The sequence below is a fragment of the Mustela erminea genome, chromosome 15 (assembly GCF_009829155.1).
Source record: "Mustela erminea isolate mMusErm1 chromosome 15, mMusErm1.Pri, whole genome shotgun sequence".
NCBI lineage: Eukaryota > Metazoa > Chordata > Mammalia > Carnivora > Mustelidae > Mustela > Mustela erminea.
Genome location: NC_045628.1, coordinates 15,639,802 through 15,651,805, shown reverse-complemented (window position 1 = coordinate 15,651,805; position 12,004 = coordinate 15,639,802). Strand labels below are relative to the sequence as shown.

At 39.6% G+C, this 12,004-nt stretch overlaps 1 protein-coding gene across 1 annotated transcript in view; it reads right to left on the bottom strand.

Annotated features, from left to right (window-relative positions):
- Positions 1-283: 283 nt before the first annotated feature.
- The window catches only part of DCT (dopachrome tautomerase), a 30,648-nt gene continuing 18,927 nt past the window's right edge, over positions 284-12,004 (bottom strand). The window contains exons 7-9 of the mRNA XM_032315263.1: positions 4,824-5,025; positions 893-1,108; positions 284-372 (exon numbers count right to left, since the gene is read on the bottom strand). Coding sequence (XP_032171154.1) covers positions 936-1,108; positions 4,824-5,025 — 375 coding nt within the window. The 3' untranslated portion in view covers positions 284-372; positions 893-935. The remainder of the gene's footprint in view (positions 373-892; positions 1,109-4,823; positions 5,026-12,004) is intronic.

Genomic DNA, 12,004 nt, shown 5'->3' with positions numbered 1-12,004 from the left:
TAAAGAAATTTGCTCAGGATCAGCCAAATGAGACCTCAAAGCAATGAAACTCTACTCACATCATCAGGGTTCTAGCCCCACAACCTTTTCCAGCCAGCCTTTCCTGGGAGAAGTGATTCTATAGATGTTAGGAGACTTAAAACAGTATATTAATTAACTAGAAAACTCTATCATTTAATCTCTCGTCTATTTTTCACTATAGAATCAATGTTTATCTAGCTACTGAATATCTGTTAAGAACTACAGATTCTGATAAGTTCTGGAAAGTCTAATTTGCAAAAAAAGAACCAAACGGATCATTCATTCCTTCATTTACTCTCCATCCTCTTCGGAAAATAAGGCCTATTTTCATCTTCAAGGCTGTTTTAAAGGCTGGAAAAGAAAAGACACAGAGAGAAGAAAAGTAAGCCACCGGAAGATAACCAGGAAGGCACCTAGAAGCACGGATGTTTGTAGCTAAGCTCACGGAGACGCAGGAAGCATCTTCCGCTCCAGCCCTGCTTGCCCCTTTACAAAGGAACACACTTGGGTTAAGAAAAAATGAACCGTGATCTTGCCCAGGTCTCAAATTACAGTGACCTCCAAAATAAAATGAATCCCCTTTATCAGTTGCGTGCCTGTGTGTGTGTCTGTGTGTGTCTTCTCAGAGCAGGAGGAGGCTTAATACGGGGACTTACTATCAGATAACACAAATTGTCAGCTCTGCCTTTGTCTGACGGTCAAGATAGCCTCAAACATTCCCGTTTGTGCTTGTTAAACAGTAAGTAAACCAGCGACTACAGCTGCACATCCTCTGTCTTGAGAATGAGCACCACAGTAGCAGCAACCGCGTCAAACATCTTCTGCTAAAGAAGAACACTGACTAATAGCGCGTTCGTCGGCAGGGTCAGACCTGTGGCTTGGCTGGTGCCTCTCCAGGGGAAGGCGTGAGCTCTCTAGGCTTCTTCTGTGTACTTCTTGTTGTTTAAATGTGTCTCTGCGAGGGGTGTGTAGCCTTTTCGGAGTCTTCTGTACTGAAGGAAAAACAGCACCACAAAAACACCAGCCAAAGCCACCAGCATTCCCATGACCACCAAGAGGGTTGGGGTCCAACCTGGAGTTTCTTCAGCTGGAATTAAAGCAGAAGAGAAGGGTCAACAGTTGGGATTTTCATCAGCTAAAGACTCTCAGAGAAGAGAAGAATGAACTCATTTGCTTTTCGCGTACATTTTTGTGGACAGAGCAGAAGGATACTGGCTAGGATAAAATTTATCTTCTTCCCTCACCAACAGTTTGTCATGCCCACAATTGTTTTTCTCGAGGAAATGGCATTCCATTATTTAAATACAGCTGATTGCATGTTTTAAATTTCTTCCAATACACACTTACACAGAATAAACCCTCCAAGGAAGTATATAACTACTTTTGTAAGTTAGAAATTCATTTGTTAAGCTGTATGCTAACGTAGTATCTGGGGAACTGGAAAATACAAGCTCCAGATGGAGAAAGTCTGCTATTGTCTCTACCTTTTTATAGGGTGATAAATGTATAAGGCAGATCAGATTGGCTATTATAATAGGAGACATTCAATAGCAGGAGCTGATGAAATTTGTACCCATTTAAAGAGTCGTGAATAAAATCTGAATCTTGCACTTGATAAATCTAGTTCTCTACTCAGATATATTTTATAAGTGCTCTCCACAAAATTAATGGATTTCATTTTAATATACTTATGCCTATTTGTCATGTTTTTAAAAATTCCCTTATCCTTGGCTAGCTATTCTTTTTCTTTTAATTGTTTTTAAAGATTTCATTTATTTATTTTTATTTTATTTTTTAAGTTTTTTTTAAAGATTTTATTTATTTATTTCAGAGAGAGAGAGATCACAAGTAGGCAGAGAGGCAGGCAGAGAGAGAGGGGGAAGGAGGCTCCCGCAGAGCAGAGAGCCCGACACGGGGCTCGATCCCAGGACCCTGAGATCATGCCCTGAGCCGAAGGCAGAGGCTTAACCCACCCAGCCACCCAGACGCCCCAACTTTATTTATTTTTTTAAGAGGGGTGGGAGAGCACAAGCAGGGGCAGGGGAAGGGGCAGTGGGAGAGGGAGAAGCGGGCCTCCTGCTGAGCAGGGAGCCCGGTGCGGGACTCGATCCCAGGACCCTGAGATCATGACCTGAGCAGAAGGCAGACACTTAATGGACTGAGTCTCCCAGGCGCCCCTAGGCCAGCTGCCCTTAAATTCAGTTTCTCTGACCTGGGTTCTTGTTCTTCACCCTATACTTGGCTAAATGTAAAATCCTCCTTCTCGTTTTTTCCTCCATTCCCCAGAAGGCCCCCTCCTTATCCTGCAGGGATTCCTCCAAGATCATGGTAATTTTTCGCCTCTTGTGACAATCCAACATCTGTTGCCAGAACCATCTTCTTCAAACGCAGATGTTTATTCTGACATTTCTTTGTTCGGGAACCAAAGATGATTGTTCTTTTCATTGTGGTAAAATACATGTGAAACGTGTGTTTCATCATCATAATCCTTTTTAAATGCTCAGGTGTGGGGCCTAGTGCTTCACACGCTTGAGCAACCATCACCACCACCTACCCGCCAGACTTTTTTTCATCTTGCAAATCTGAAATAAGATCTCCCCAGTGCCCCAGCTCTCCAGCCTCTGCAACCCCCATTCTACTTTCTGTCTCTATAAACTCTACGACTCTAGACACCTCATATAAGGGGAATCATACAGTTTTTGTTGTTTTGTGACTGGCTTTTTCATTTAGTGTATCTCCAAGACTCATGCGTGTCATAGCATATGACAGGCTTTCCTTCCTTTTTAAGGCTGCGTAATATTCCATTGTGCGCATATGCCTCACTTTGTTTATCCATTCAGCCATCAATGGATGTTGAGTTCTTTCTTGCGTCTATTGTGAATAATACTGCTACAAACAGAGGTTTGCAAATAATCTACGTGAGTACTTGCTTTCAGTTCTTTGCTGGGTCATATGGTAAATCTGATGTTCAGTTTTTTGAGGAGCTGCCATTTTGTTTTCCACAAAGGCTACCTACCCCTCTGCATTCCCACCATCAGGGCACGAGGCCTCCAATTACCCCACAGTCTCATCAGCACTTATTACCTGCTGTTTTGTCAGTAATAGCCATCCTAATGTGTGGAAAGCGGTGTCTCATTGTGGTTTCAGCCTAGCTTTTAAGGCGCTCTGTAATCAGGCTCTTCTCACAGATCTGGACTTAATTCAGGTAATCTTCTACCCAAGCCTTCCTCTCCAGCCAGGCTTCTTCAGGCAGTCCCCTATACAGACCACACCTTTCACAGCGCTGAAAGCCCTGCCATCCTTCAATCTAAAATGCTCCCTTCTTTCCACCTCCTCTACAGAAGATCCACCATCTCTTTGAATCAGACTCAAGACCCACCCCTTTCTGGAAGCCTTTCCCAAATGCCTCACTCCATTCTTCAACCTTCTGCTGTAGTTACGTCTCCCCAGACAAGACTGTCAGTTTCTGTGGCAGACCAACACGTGAAACGTGAATTTGTGTCTCCTGAGGAGTTAACACATTCTGAGCATATTCAGACTCTCAGTCTATACCTGTTAATTGGCTGGTGTCAGAGGAATGGACATAGGGGCAAATGCTCATCCCAAACCTTGTGATTGTTGCTATGTTTGATTCCAGAGAAAAGAGAATGACATTTCAAAAGCTATCTCAGCTGTCCAGAGAATGGAAACTTCAAATCAGTAAAGAAAACAAGCAAAGTTGCAGGACTAGAAGGAAAAGCAAGAGACAGATTCCAGGACTTGAACGACTCTGAAGTCAGAGAGAGGGAGAGATGTGAGCTCACAGGTCATTACGATTACACCACGGACAGAGATTTCGGGAAGATGGAAGAGGCACGTGGGGTGAACTCACCAGCAGATGGGCTGTGTGGTTTTCTGAGTTCTGGACAAAATAAGATATTTATTGATTGTTTTACCTTTTCTTTCTCAGCCCGTCCTAAAATTGTTTAAGTGACCCATGGAGCTATATTAGGGCCTGGGCAAATAGGAAGATATGTGCCCACATATATACTTACCAAAACATCCTCCCACATTTTCAACTAAATGGAAAAAGCTACTAAAAAATCTATGATGTAAAAGCATGATTTAAAGAACTTTAATTAAGGACACATATACTTGCAGCCCCATGTAGCCTGAATTGTTGGCAGGCTAACGCCAACCTCATAAAGCAACCCAGCAGGGCTGGCATGGGCTAACTGGAAATAATTGGTCTCATTACAAAATAATGGAGGGGTGAACAAACAATGATCACAACAGCCTGTCTTTATTTAAAATGTTGATATTGTATTCATCTTTTTTGCATTTATTTTGATTTTTTAAAAAATAGTATATTACTCTATTTATCTCAATTACTGAGTTTTTTGGTCTCCCCTTAACCTTCATGCTCACGGTAAGTGCTTTATTTTCTTCACAATAAACCAAGTCCTTCCTTCAGGTAACGATTCTCCAAGTCCTGATGAACCCCATCCACGTGGGGCTAGTGCATTTTTATTTTGTTGGCTAGACATTTCAAACCATAGCCAGGTTTATAATAATTCAGATTATTTTTATATATTTATTCTATGCTATTATTTATTAATTCAATCATCAAACCAGTCCCTTTTCTGATGTTTAGCTGGTAGTGCAAAGGCTCATTTTGCTTAATATAAATATTTTAGAAAATAGCTAATAAAATTAACTAGACCTGCATACTTGAATTTAAGGTCCTGGTTTGCATTTTTGAAAAGAAAGAAAGGTCCTTCAGAAGATCAATGAATTATCCCCTTAGAAGTTGTATTTGTTACCTGGCAGATTGATAGCATAGCTGTAGCCAAGCTGGTCTGCAGTTAAAAAGAATTCCTCATTAGTCACTGGAGGGAAGAAAGGAACCATGTTATACATCCGATTGTGACCGATCGGTGCCAGCTCCTGAGGCCAGGCATCCACAGAAGGATTGGACCTTTTCATCCACTCATCAAAAATGGCGTCAGTAAAGGAATGAAGCACCTGCAAGAAAATTGAACGTGGCATTGGACATTGATCTGTCTGTCCCCATCAGGTCAATCTGATTGAAGCTTTCTCTAGAGTGGATTGGGGTTCTTCTGGACATAAGGACTTCTCCATACCCAACCATATCTTAGCGACTTAAGCACTGTAATTTTTAGTTAACGTTTTCAAGGCTTCATGCCATCTCTCCAAACAGGATCATCAACCGCTTTGTCAAGTGAATAAATGAAATTTCACTTGCAGGTTTAACACTGGTTTGAGAACAGTAGATGCCTTCAATATGTGAGTGTTAATTATTAAGTTGGGGAGAAAGGCAAGTATGATAAGATAGATATCTTTGATTTTGTTCTTAACAGAAGAAGAGGCTGTGTTTAACAGTATTGTGTTTAACAGTATTGTGTTTAACAGTATTGAAACACAAATGGATAGGGGAGGAAGGCAGGGAAGAAGGAAGGAAGGAAAGAAATCTCCAAAATGGCTTTTCAAATTTTTCTCAGTGGGATGGCTCTTTTAGGTACTCATTTTATAACACTTCCATTTAAATTTTCGGTCTTATGCCAGCAAAAGCAAGTCTAAAAAATGCTGTGATGTGCATAGTGCTCATTTTTATTTTCTCAATGAAGCTATTAAAGTCCTTCTCAAATACAGCAATTATTATGTTTTAAAATATTAACAGCAAAATTTCCACATTTATAGCCCCAATTTTGCAACACGACATAAATGCGAGAGTTCAGCCCAACTCTTATGCTGGGTTCCTCTTTTATCCCTAGACTGTAAGTTCAGGGCCTGAGGGGTACTGTTCCCTTCTCTTCCCCTGGGTCCCAAGTGGTGTCATCCCGGAGCCTGTCACATGGGGATAGGGAGGTATTTATTCCAATAAAAAATGCTTCTCAAATGAATTCTTTCACCCTATCGCCACTATTCCTTGTACTCCAATTAGAGCCCTGGCCAAATTATACTATGACCTGTTACTTATTTTTTTAGTTTCTTTCTATAACTTGTTCCATATTTATCTATTTTCCTTAACAACACCCTAACTCCTAAAGGTCAGAGATGGGGTCTTTTCACCTTGGAAGCATCAGCTTAGCATGCAACCTGGGCAGAGTCAATGTCTAATAAGGATTTGTTGCCTGAAGACAGTGCCACACAAAGTAGTTTTGTCTTCTGTACAATTCAACAAAAGAGGCCCCTTTCTATCTGGTGTTGTTTCCTCAGCTTACAATCTGATTTCTTCTGTTTTCTGGCGTCTATCAAGGACCAATACAATGGTCCTCATCCTGAAGCATTTTCCCTAATTTCTCTCATCCTACATTCATAGCTCTTTGCACTTCTCAAACCCTTTAAGGGCATTGCCCTTCCGGCTTATGTAGCTATTGTATATTTATTAGATAATATCTATTTTCAAATCTTACCCAAGGTTCCTTATAGTTAGTTACCCCTATCGGGCAACAGCAAGAACTTTCTACCTATATTGTCTCACATGGCTACATATAAGATAGTTAAAGGAACTGAGTGATTTACTCAAGGAATTTTTTCCCAAATGGATTTTTACAGTTCGTGGCAGAGATAATGATCTTAAAACAAAAACATCAAATTTTAAGACCTGGGCTTTTGCAGACATTAAAGATTTTTTTCTTAATTCTAAAATCTTTGCTTTGACTAACAAAATTGAAGCTCCAAAGAAATAGAAGTATAATGCTTATTGCATAAGCAACAACCTGGGAAGACACATGATAATGTAAATAATCAATGTTTCCTATAAGGAGAGCTTAGAAAAAGGGGATCAGGGGCGCCTGGGTGGCTCAGTGGGTTAAGCTGCTGCCTTCGGCTCAGGTCATGATCTCAGGGTCCTGGGATCGAGTCCCGCATCGGGCTCTCTGCTCAGCAGGGAGCCTGCTTCCCTCTCTCTCTCTCTGCCTGCCTCTCCATCTACTTGTGATTCCTCTCTGTCAAATAAATAAATAAAATCTTTAAAAAAATTAAAAAAAAAAAGAAAAAGGGATCAGTCCTGGAAAAAGAACTGACTGTTAGTTGTTGGTGTAAGTCACCGAAAATGTATCTTGTGTCCAGAATCCCGGGAACTCCAGAGAAGGTTAGAAGGCTCCCAGACAAGAAAGTTGTGTTTCATCCTCAAGCTAAAGCCTGGGAAGTTCAAACAGAACTTTTGCCACAAGCACAGAGCCCAAGCAATAGAGGCTGAGTGCCTAAGGACAGTATGCACTATTGGTTGCTTACCAAATATCCACTCTCCTTTCTCTGTAACTTCCTTCATATTTTGAGTGAAGGAATGTATCAAATTATCCCTGAGATTGAATTAAGAATCACTGGGTGGGATTCCTAAGAAAGCTCTTTATTTGACAGACAAATCATAAGTAGGCAGAGAGGCGGGCAGAGAGAAAGGAGGAAGCAGGCTCCCCACCGAGCGGAGAGCCTGAGGCGGGGCTCGATCCCAGGACTCTGGGATCATGACCTGAGCCAAAGGCAGAGGCTTTAACCCACTGAGCCACCCAGGCGCCCCAAGAAAGCTCTTTAAAGGTGGTGGTCTCAGCTTAAAAGTGGTCCTTTTCCCCCTTTCCATTTATCCTAACTGTTTCCTGGAACACGGGTGTGATGGCTGGAGTTGCAGCAGCCATCTTAATTGCTAACTAACAAACTTAGGAAAAGAAGGCACTTACCAAGGTTAGTAGAGCAAAAACGCAAAAGGGTCTGTGATGACTGTCTGTGGTGACTCTGGATGGCCTGCCACTGGGGATCTTTTACATTAAGAGAAAAATAAACCTCTCTTTTATGAGGGGAAGCTTCTATAACAGGTTTTCTGTATGAAGCAGCAGAACCAAATCTTAAGGGATACACAGAAAACGTATCTAGGAGTTTTCCAGAGTGTATTTTCCAAAGAAGGTCACACAGTATCTCCTGAGCATTTAGGGACTGTGTGAGTTCAAGTCAGAGATCAAATTGTGATTAGAAAAAGAGACAAGGGACATTCAGGACACAGAAAGATCCAGATTCAGTGCTGCAAGAGGCAAATAACTTTTGGAAAACATCAGAATTCACCCAGCGCAAAGTGTAAATAATTAAGGAGGGGACAAGACTCTGCAGCAATTCATAATTTGGAGAGATAAAAGAAGAGGGAAAAATAATAAGGAGAGATTATAGGTCTCCAAAGGGCTATAAAACATTATACGATAAATGCTCTAGTAGGAACCATATACAGAACACCCAATTTATAGAATGTAGTAAAAGAGGCAAGTGTGTGCCAAGAAGATGCAAAGAATGCAATAAACAAAATGCTGCAAGCAATAACGTATCCACAGCCATAAAGAGAAGTGGTGCAGCCTGCAGAATAGGTATTTTTGTTAGAGTTGTGAACATTGTTCTGAAACAAGATACTTTGAATTGCTCTTGAGAAACTAATAGTATCTTTGTTTGACATGAGTCAAACATGAGCTCAGTTAATGTCTCTGTAAAGGCTAAACGTAATGGGAGGGTAATAAATAAAAGCACAAGTAAAATAACAGAATACTATGGTTGCCTTATATCTGCTATAGAGATACATAGTTATATTTGGACATTAAAAATTGAGTGCTTCAGAAATGAGGTTACAAATTTTGTTTCACAAGCCCATTCTCTCTTGCTCCAACTACATAAGGAAAGGTACAGGAAGAAAAAAAACTTCCACCTTGGAGGCGGTATCAAAGAAAATGTGATTCTATGGGCTTTCAAGGTAAAGTTTCTCTAATGCAACCCTTCCAGAAAAAAGTAATCAATCAATGGCTTTTGTGCTTGCAGGCATAAAGAAACTTGAATAAAATACAAGGAAATCATGAGTATCTTTTTTCAGGATCACTAGAGAATAAAGTTACTATCAAACTTAACCTTAGCTTAGATGTCTGCACAATCAGATTCCTGCCATAATGACCACAGACACCAGTAGATCACCAAAGACCAGTGCACTGTGGTTTTCACCACTTGAATTCATGTGTTCTTACCCAGAAGACATCATTCATGGTCAGAGAGAGTCTTAATATGATAATGTTCTGCCCCTCTGAAAACTCATATGTGATCACTTGGAAATCACATAATACACACCCAGTCACATAGGGAAGGTCCATTTAAAACCAAGGTTAGGGACACCTGGGTAGGTCAGTCGGTTAAGTGCCTGCCTTCAGCTCAGATCATGATCCCAGGGTCATGGTATTGAGGCTGGGATCAAGACCCACCACAGCAGCGGGTTCCCTGCCTAGCAAGGGACCTGCTTCTCCGTCCCTCTCTACCTCTCCCCGCCCTGCCCATGCTCTCTCTCAAATAAATAAATAAAATATTTTTTAAAAAGACAAGGAAAAAAGAGATAAAGCACCCTTTCTACATAAATTTATATAAAAGCATTGTATACAAAATATACAAAAGTATACATTAAATATATGCAATACATTGTATGTAAGATATACTAGCATGTATATAAAAAGAAATATCAGTTATGTATGGTGGCAGACAGTAACTAGACTAATTATGTAGTCTAAAGTATGCTGCCATTCAGATATCATATTTGTTTGTATATTTATAAAATGAACCTAGAAGACTAGGGGGAAATGATAATAACTCTCTGGGAGATGGTAGTGATACGGAGACTTCAGTTTATGCCTTTTATATTTGAACTCCTTATTGCATTATCTATTTTTAAATTTTGAAAAAGTATTTAGGAAACTATGTAACAAAAAAGTGTGCATTCTAGGTACAACTGTATAAGCATAGAATATGAGAGGAAATAAGCAGAAAGTTCAGATGGAATTACAATTAAAATCTTTTTGCCAATATTTCTGTAACTCGAAACCATTAAAAAATTTTTAACTATTAAAAATGAAAAATTAACATAAAATAAGGCTAATTTAAATACTCAAGGTATTAGCCTAATTATACTTCTTCTTTTTTTTCTTAAAATTTATTTATTTTGGTGAGGTGGGGGATTAGAGGGAAAGAGAAAAATCTCCAGCAGATTCCCCGCTGAGCGAGAAGCCTGATGCAGGGACTGATCTCACAACTCTGAGATCATGACCTCAGCCGAAATCAAGAGTCAGATACTTAACTGACTGATACGCTTTTTCTTTTGTAAGAAAGATAAATAAAATGGATCCATTCTTAAGTGCTTCACTCTTGGGGGGAGAGAAGCAATGTCCTATATTCTTCTTTTGGGATTTTTTAAACTAAACTCATACCAATTCACAAGTATTTTATACTTGTTATTATGACCTATTAATTTTACTAATTTTATTATAGCCTAAAACAGTAGAGTCAGAAGGGAATTAACTTTATGTAGTCCCATTAGTCTTGTTTTTAGAAACTCACTTTTTCTTTTCTTGTTTTTTTCCCCCCTAAATTTATGGGGTTATCTTACCCAACTATTAGTCATTGTTAAGAAATACGAATGATGGTAACACAGTATGTACACCTCATTCCATGTAGAATTTCAGTGTATATGGTGACAAAAACATGAGCTATGCAGTGAATATTAGTCATACAACCTATGAATCTCCCAGTCACTTAGGAATTGAAAGAATGAGAACTTGTCAAATGTACCTTTCTAAAAGGATAACACCCAAATACAGCCCTAAGAATAGTTGCTTTGAAATTGGAAGGAAAATATCTCTAACATAATTTTTCTCATCAGTTAACTCAACTGTTTCTCACTTTAGGCTGTATTGGTTTTCCTTTGTTTCTCCCCTAGATTATGCCTAAATTCAATACTGAAGACAGCACTACTTAGCATTTCTGTGACCTAATCGTATTTTCTGTGATGAATGTGTGCATATCCTTTAATTATCTTATGAATTATTAGAACTTCAGAGATTGGGTTCAGAGTTTTTCCTGTATTATAACATTATATCTTGTGATCAGATACAACTTTGTACCTCTCTTGCTTGAAGAGATTTCAGGAAAATAATTTTAATAAATGTTGTATGCAATATATTTGCATAAATTGCCTTGTGAACTTGAAATTCCAGGAGCTATCAGTCTTTTAAATGAAATACTGTAACCTGGATCTCAATATAGGCAAAAATTATTTAAGCCAGAATTGGCTTCAATGTGAAACTGTGTGTAAATAGCCTTAAGTGTGAGTTCTGGAACTAGTGCCAAAACACTTCGTGCCTAAAAAAAAAAAAAAAAAAGGCTGTGGCTTTTTGTCTATTTATTTGCATATGACAACTTATACCAAAGAAGAACAAAATTTTAAATATTAAAGGTATTAAAAGTAATTAAGGCAAGGATGATTAAATATCTAGTATTTTGAACTACAGGCAAGTCACAGAATTCCTCACCCATAAAGTCACGTGAGCTCTCCTAGAGCAGGAAGAGAAACATGACTGATAGAGAAACAAAATACTGCAGAGAAGGGACATTAATTCCTTAGAGCAGGAGTTGGCAAACTAAAGCCTGTGGACCAGAGCTCACCACCGGTTTTTTATTTCTCTCTCTCAGAGAGAACAAGAGAGAGAGAGTGTGAGAGAGCATGGTGGGGGTGGTGACAGAGGGAGAGGGAGACAATCCCAAGCAGACTCCACACTCAGTTTGGAACCCAGTTCATGGTTCAGTCTCACAACCCTGAGATCATGACCTGAGCCAAAAATCAAGAGTCAGACACTTAACCAACTGAGCCACCCAGGAGGCCCTACTATCTGTTTTTTAAATAAAGTTTCATTAGAACACAACACTCACCCATTCATGTATTGTCTATGGCTGCTTTCATGCCACAGTGGCAAGTTTGAGTTATTGCAACAGAGATCATTTGGCCTCTAAAACGTGCTCTATCTGGTCATTCACAGAAAACTGTTGCCAAGTCCTACACACAAAATGGGTATCCTCCAAAGAAAGAGATGAGATGTAACAATCCTTGAAACTTAGGGTGTTGAAAAGCAAGTCACTAGCATCACCCTTATTTTCTATAGTAGGAGAGAAAGGTTGTGTGGAGGCATATAATCCTGAT